The sequence below is a fragment of the Buceros rhinoceros genome, unplaced genomic scaffold (genome assembly GCF_000710305.1).
Source record: "Buceros rhinoceros silvestris isolate BGI_N320 unplaced genomic scaffold, ASM71030v1 scaffold15674, whole genome shotgun sequence".
Classification (NCBI taxonomy): Eukaryota; Metazoa; Chordata; class Aves; order Bucerotiformes; family Bucerotidae; genus Buceros; species Buceros rhinoceros.
The window spans coordinates 25,637-33,468 of NW_010408949.1; the positions used below are offsets into that span (position 1 = coordinate 25,637).

Sequence of the window (7,832 nt, forward strand, 5' to 3'; positions counted from 1 at the left end):
GAATGCTGATAGATGAGTCAGATACCAGTATTAAGTCTTATTGGTTAGTCTCAACCCTTGGCATATGGTGTGACAGGAGTATTTATCATTGGTTAAAGCCTCAAGAGGGCCAGAATTTCTATCCATCATCCAATTATTTTTATTCAATCAATACTTCAATACTTCTATTCTCCACTGAAGTCTAAGACATTTTCTTATTATCCAATTAGCAAAAGATCTGAAGGACAGGGATAAATTCTTCATGCAAGGAAGAAAAACTTGGGAGTTTCTTTCTCTAAGAAATTCATTGTTCCATAAGGAAAGGTGAAGGTGCATGGGAAGCAACTAGGAACTAGAACACAAGGATGAAGACCTCTCTTCTGATGATACAGTTTTTCATGAACATCCAGAATAATGAACGCAGCACTAGGTTTAATGCCTCTTCTCTTCCAAGTTTGGGAAGTAATTCCAGGTTGACTAATAAGCAAGACCATTACGTGCATATACTACTTACCATAGATCTACCACATTCCCATGGTAACCCAAGCTAAGCACAATTTTGTTCTTTCGTGCATCTCTAGAATAGATTAAAAAGATTGGTTGAAGAAAAGGCACCCTGTATAATTCCATCTTTCAATGTACAAACGACAGAGTCAAATCCAGCAAAAAAGTCTATATGTGGTTTCCAACACTCATCTAGGCAACAGATCTTTCAACCTTTGTGTAATTGTTAATCACCGACCCCAGAAAGCTTGAGTGATGCTTCAAGTGTAACATTATTTGTAATTGCTCTATGCATATTCATGAAACTGAACGAAGACACATTTAACATGTATAAATGATAGGAAGCATTGGCGGCAGATTGCAGTAAGCATTCATAAGCAGACCTGGAGTACGAAGATGAGGGACCCCTTCTATCTGCACGCTAAAAAGGCACAATGCAGAAAGGTGTAAAGTGAGGAGTAGAAAGCAGAGATAAACTCACTGGATTGTTACAAGTCATACCTAAGCTGAGCAATGCAGTGGTCCAGGTTGTTAGAGATTTCCATCAGCCAACCCTGCTTGTGACGTTTCAGAAGTGCTGCTTCATCAATCTAAGAGAAATAGAGATCTTAAATATTCCATTTCCCTTATCCAGTCACTGTTACCTTTAGTTTTTCAACTAGCCTGCAAGAAAGAGCAGCTACTAGGTAAAGGTCAAGGCAGGGCTATTCCTTTATTTGCTTCCTATGGAGCACTTGTTCAAATAGTTATTTTCGACCTCTGATTTTTCCTTTACATTTTCTGTTCTCTTTTACTTCAGGCTCAATGCAAGACCAAAAAAGACTTTTTGATACATCACATCCCAAAACATTTTACAGATCAAAAATTATCATTAAAATTGTATAAGAAGTAGTATTTTTCCAGCAATTTTAATTATTCTTGTTGTTTCTTTTCATTATTATATTTAAAAAGCAAAAGCCAAAATGTTTCCAATTTATTTTTCAAATCTGGTTGTTTTCTGTGAAAATAAAATTTCTAAGTAAGGAAATATTTTCTTTGATCAGCTTGGAGATAGACATTTCTGCCAGACTGTGCAGGATGAAGCAATGGTTTACTGAATAAAATTGACCCTCACTTTTGTTCTTCAGCTGCTGCTTGAAAAATCTCAACCAAATATGGAAAAGAAAAGAGGAAAGCATTTTCTTGTCCCAGCTGGTTAAAGCCTCTGAAAAATGGAATGGATCAAAAGAAAAAATTACGTCTTTAATTCTCTTGTTTGAACTTTGAAGCTCCAAACAATCTCCATCTCAAATCTGTGCTCAGCTTCTGTGTGTTGTCAGTGTGTATATGCATAAGAGACAGCTGGATAAAATACTAATGGATAGACAAGTTATGGAGGCTTTGGCATGGATTCAATATTAATGGTTCAAGGTACAAATTTGCACAACATTAATACTTTTATAATGAGCAATCAGTGGCATAAGGCAAATGGCAAAATTAATTCAAACCAATTTTCTACGGTAGCAATGGATTTAAACACCCAGAGTGGTGTGTGTGCAGAAGAACACATAACCTGAGTATCATCTAGTATTTCATTAAAGCATTTTTTACTTTTCTATAATCCACCCCCACAGTTTTCATTCTATTATTTCTCATTAATAAAGTATTTATATGTAAATAAGTTCTGTATTCAGGAGTCACTTGAACACCAGGAAACCTTTTCTTTCCTAATTATTCTTAGCATGAGAAACCTTCCATAATTTCCCACATCAGTAATAAAGACTATCCTTCCAAAACCCCAGATTATGATAATAACAGTGTCATTGCCAACGGAATTATTCAATAAAGTCAGGTGCCATGGGGGACAGCTTCTTTGGGAGTTATTTAAATCAGCACAGGGGGAAGATATTAAATGGTCTGTAAGAATTACAGGAATTGGGTTCATTTAAAGCTCTGCATAACACAGATTAGATCTATTTAAATCTGTTACCACATTCTACAGATTTTACTTCAGCCGTCTCTGGCAGTCTTAGTCTTTCACAGTCTTGCTAGCATACAAGAAAACCAGCTTCCTTTGAACCACTCTTTCAAAAATAGGCTCATTTTTTGATCATCATCTCAGTAGTTTAAAAAATTGCACAAACATGAGCTAATGTCACCTTCAGTGTAACCCTAGAGAGCTTAGTGCGGTTCAGAGGAGATAGTTTGGCCCATTCCATTATTTCACAAAATTACGATCTGCTTCGTGTCAAACAGAAGAGGTAAAAGACTCGCACCATTAATCCCTTCTGTCTGAGCTTCAGAAGCCCTGGCTGACAAAATGACATCCCTTGCACAATTCATTGATGTCATTTGCATAAATAGTTCCTTAAATAAATAATATCTACATATATATAGCTATGCACATGTGCTCTTGAGACTCATTTCCGACAAGGATCATCTCACAGGAGATAAAAAACAGGCAATATTCAGTCTCCTGAACAAAATCATCTGCAGCCGTGGAGATGAAAAGAACAAAAGGTTGCAGTGAATAGCATTCACTGGTATCTTTCCTTTGTATTCTAGCATTTGAAAGATCATGATGACAAAGTAGAAGTCTGAATAAAGGTAATTTATTCAATAATAATTTATTCAACAATAAATTGAATAAATTTATTTCATCTGCAGGACCTACCCGATGAGATTGAATACATGCAAAATTCATGTGCTAACAAAACCACTTTTACATCATCATTATAAACCAGATGAAACACAAACCTTCCAGAAAAGACCTGAGCTAGCCAGAGCAGGTAGATTTACTGCATGCTACGTGGGCAGTCTGACCCATTATGTTTTGAAGTTTTATCATAATTGCTATCAATCAGATTGCAATATTTTTACCCTTTTCATTGCAGCAAGTGACATGCCCACATCAGAGGTCTGCCAGCTAATTCTCTTTACAAATTACTTTGGCTGAGAAGGGTAAACTCCCACTCTAGTCAGCTCTGACTGCAGTTTAGTTCTCAAAAAATCTCCCTCTGGAGCAGTAACTAGACCTCATCTCCTGCAGCTAGGCAAAAGAGCTCAATGCATTTTGATCAGTCCTATATCTGCTCCTCCAAGAATATTTCCCCAGTGTATTGAATTCAAAGGTAGTCATGAGGAAAGAAACATATGGAAATGTTTATTGTTTCTCAATAGTCAATATCATTAAAGATAGTCACTACCATTTTCACAAAATTGCAAAGCAACATTTTCTGTTAATTTTTGCAGTCTTTTTGTAGTCCGTCCTTCCATCTGATTTGTTAGAATGGAAGCCTATGATAAGAATAATAGTTGAAAGATGCAGGTATTAGGAGAACCTAATGTTACTTTTTTATATGAAAATATATTTCACTCAAAACTTACAGGCATATAGACTTACCAAAATTATGATGTTAGTGTTCCGCATTAGATATGATACTTAAGGATATCTGTGGATCCAGTGGATCCTATCATACACTATTGCAATTGCTTGGACATTACCAGTCTTTGAATCACAGATCGTTATTAGGCTCTCTTTGTGTATGGGAGGAAATAGCTGGGCTATTTTGACATATTTGGAACAGAGAAACATTACATCAGAATGAAAAACTCTCTACAAAGAATATATGCTGTGGGTGAGCTTTAGGGAACAGTGAAAATGATAGTACAGAATTTCTCTCATCAGCATTTTCCCTTAGCAGAACTTACCTTCGTTGTCTACAAACTTGGATTCTTATAAGTGCTTGTAATTAGCCTCACCATCTTCATCATACTGGACCAAACTTGAATTTCCCAGTTCTACAAAATTCCATTGACTTCAGAGAATCACATCACTGAGTAACTTTGTTCGTGCCAACCTCGATGAATGAATCATACCAACATTAACAGGTACTTCCCATCGTACCTGATCAGGTTGCCAGAGGCATTAAAGATTAATCCTGATGTGACTAACACCTTTTTAACAGATTTTTTTTGGGCAGAAGAGAGTGTAGTCCCATGGCAACTGTCTGTGAAAGTGTTTCACACTTTCACACCTGAAAACAGTATCTCAAGCACTGAGAATGGCTCATGTCACAGCATCATTCTGCATTATTTGTGAAGCAATCATAAGAAGCTACAGTCCATGTGAACCAGCAAGTGAATAAATAGTGGAATAACAGTGGAAAAATCTTCAAGCAATGAAAAGAACAGACGGATCTTAGGAAAGAGTATCTTTGAGTTTGGCTTGTCAGGGTTACTGGAGCAGCACAACCAGCAAATGCGGGTTCCAATCCAGCAGAAGGAGAGAAGACAGAATGAAAGAAGCATTGCTCTCACCTCTGCAATGATCCCCACACACCCAGCAATGACAGCAGCCTTTGCTTGAGCCCCACTCATCCCTCCAAGACCAGAAGTAACAAACACCTTTCCGGACATGTCTTCTGCCTTCAGGTAGCGACGGCCTGCATTGAGCACTGTGAGCTGCACAACACACAATACAACAATTATCAGGAGCTATTTTTCCTAGATTCCCTGAAACTTCAAGATCTTCTGTCCCTTCAGCAAACAGTGTTTGAAACTTGGGGGTCATTGGGACCATGAAACTGATTAATCTTTTAAGGAGGAAAGCCGTTACAAAGTGATGCTCTCAAACCATCTGTCCTGATTATGTTTATTTATTTCTCCATGAAACAGAATTGAATAATCAGTGGTTCCTAACATGCTGCTTTTGGGGTATAAAGACTTATTCAGGACAGTTGCAAAAGACGCTAAGAAAAACAGCTAAGAAAACAAGCTAAGAAAATGTGTTTATCTAACACATTTGCACAATTCGTACTTCACTTATTGTAGCCAGATATGAGCTCAGATTGAGATCTGGATTGAGAGTCCTTCAGGTCTGTGTTCTGGATATGGTATCTGGATAAGATACCATGGACTGCATGGAAGGACTAATTTAAGGAGCAGGCAATGAGAATTTCTTTGTTAGACAGAACATCCTCTCACAGCAATCCAGTCTACACCAGTCACCAACCACTGCAGGAGATACCCTCCAAAATGTTTTGACAAATAGACCTTTCCCAAGTTTCTTACCACAGTCCCATGGACTATTCCCTGAGGCCCGATGTAGCAGTAGCTCCCTGCAGTCATCTGACCGTACCTAGGAATAGTATCGAACACAATGATACCACATGTTACTCAGGCTAGAATGAATTCTGTGCACTTCTACCTATGTTTCCAGCATAACAAAAAATCTCTGTGCTGTGATTTGTTGTTAAAGATACGCTATTATCAACTTCACAACTTAAATTTCTTCATTAGCAATGCACAAGACATTTTCTTAAGAAGCATTTAGCTCACTAACTTGAGTTAAAAAAATGGATCAAAAAAATGAGTGTAAATCTGTCTTGGCATTTAGAACAGTGACTAGGACACAAAGACACTCCTTTTCATCTTGTTGGCACCTTTATGCCATTGCTTTTCAGTGGTACTTGTACTTCTAAGTTACACAGTCGCTTTTGAAGTTACTGGCCCCAAATAGTTGTCCACGTTCCTATGAAATTTCCAGGAGAGAGCCAATGGATATTCTTTATTCACACCTTTTCATTTCCTCAAGCTTCCTTACCTGAACACACCCAGCTCTCCAGTGATTTTAATTTAATTTGTCCATGGTACACAACAGAAAAATAACCCTGTGCTCATCAACTAGATCAGCAGCAGCAAAAAAAAAGTAGGTAAAAATCATTAAAAATCTTCGTAACTGTCTACTTCCAAGTTTTCTCTTGATGGGAAGGAATGTTTCATAATTTGTGTTTTCCATAGACTGCAAAACCACTGCAAAGTGGAACTAGCCAGTGCTATAAGTAGGTTGTGATTAAGGCTTCGGGCTGTAATTCAGCCAAGTTCCACACATAAACCTGATAACTAATTCCTAGCAGACCTCAATTACATCCTTATATATGTGGCTGAGCATAACTCAGACTCCTAAGTAATTCCACTTAAGTTTGCATTAATGCTTGGCTGCATCAGGACTTTACGCAGCACAGTTGAAATCCATCCGCATTAGGAATTTTAACCAGCCACTGCTCGATGTCTGAATTACACTTTGGTTAACTCTTTGATATATTTTCATAGTGAAGTATCTTCTTACATTGTTACTCCCAAAGCAAACATTTTCTCATATTCATCCCTGGTGGAATAGTTGGGAATAACCTAAGAAAACAATCAAAAGAAAACCCACATAAGCAAATCAGAGATTTAAGCAGAGCTTTTTAACAGCCTCCAATTCTCTAATTATGGTCACACCCACTGAAAAATGGTGAAAAACAGGGGCAGTAATTCAGCTGTTTTATTCCATGCATTCTAGTATTAGAAAAAAAGGATATCTAGTCTTTCTGGCAGTATGGCTGTCATGCAGGTCTTCAGGAAAGCAGTTCCCTAGCCACAGAACCAGCCTGCAGGGAGACAGATATTGAATGGCTCCAAAGACTGGTGACAAACCAGTACGTACACTGGTCCATCTTGTCTTCCAAACAAAGCAGCCTAGATACCTGAGCATCTGATTAATCATCATCTGTTTGCCTATTGAGGGCTTTTAAATCTTCCTAGCTGAACTGCTTTGGTCCAGAACATGCACAGCTCAGGCTCAGCCACAACAGAAGTTGTCTAATACGGACAGGATTGTTCCCCCATCACTGCTGATCAGCACGCTGGAGGTGAGAGTGACTGCACTGAAATAAAAGCTGCAGAATTTGGGCCCCAGATTCTCCTCCGTGCCATTGTACATTCAGGTAGTATAAATATTTTAATTCAGCAAACACTTGAACTAAACAGAAGAGGAGGAAAAAGAGAAAACGAGATGCTAATACCCACCATGCCATTAGTAATGATTAATCGAGGAGCATACTGATGGCTGGGAAAGAGGCCCAGAGGATGTCCACTGTACATCACTAGTGTCTGCTGTTCGGTCATCTCTGACAAATAGTGCATTACCAACCAGAACTGAAAGGAAGAGCAAGGAAAGTGAGAGGATCTGCATCTAACATAAGAGAAAACGAGATGCTAATACCCACCATGCCATTAGTAATGATTAATCGAGGAGCATACTGATGGCTGGGAAAGAGGCCCAGAGGATGTCCACTGTACATCACTAGTGTCTGCTGTTCGGTCATCTCTGACAAATAGTGCATTACCAACCAGAACTGAAAGGAAGAGCAAGGAAAGTGAGAGGATCTGCATCTAACATTCATGATTCTTTGTGAAGCTGCTAAACTTTGAGTATGAAGGCAGCCACAGAGATGATGAGGACTATTCACATATGGAATAATAGTCAGAGCTCTCAACACATTCTTGCTTTTAATAAAGTCTATTAAGAGATATCACTCAGCAGG

General features: G+C 38.3%; 1 protein-coding gene across 1 annotated transcript in view; it reads right to left on the minus strand.

The window, feature by feature from the left end:
• UROC1 (urocanate hydratase 1) overlaps window positions 1–7,832 on the minus strand; it is a 42,219-nt gene that overhangs the window by 21,193 nt on the left and 13,194 nt on the right. Inside the window, exons 5-10 of the mRNA XM_010135062.1 lie at window positions 7,515–7,643; window positions 6,593–6,654; window positions 5,536–5,602; window positions 4,783–4,926; window positions 985–1,073; window positions 494–556 (exon numbers count right to left, since the gene is read on the minus strand). Coding sequence (XP_010133364.1) covers window positions 494–556; window positions 985–1,073; window positions 4,783–4,926; window positions 5,536–5,602; window positions 6,593–6,654; window positions 7,515–7,643 — 554 coding nt within the window. The remainder of the gene's footprint in view (window positions 1–493; window positions 557–984; window positions 1,074–4,782; window positions 4,927–5,535; window positions 5,603–6,592; window positions 6,655–7,514; window positions 7,644–7,832) is intronic.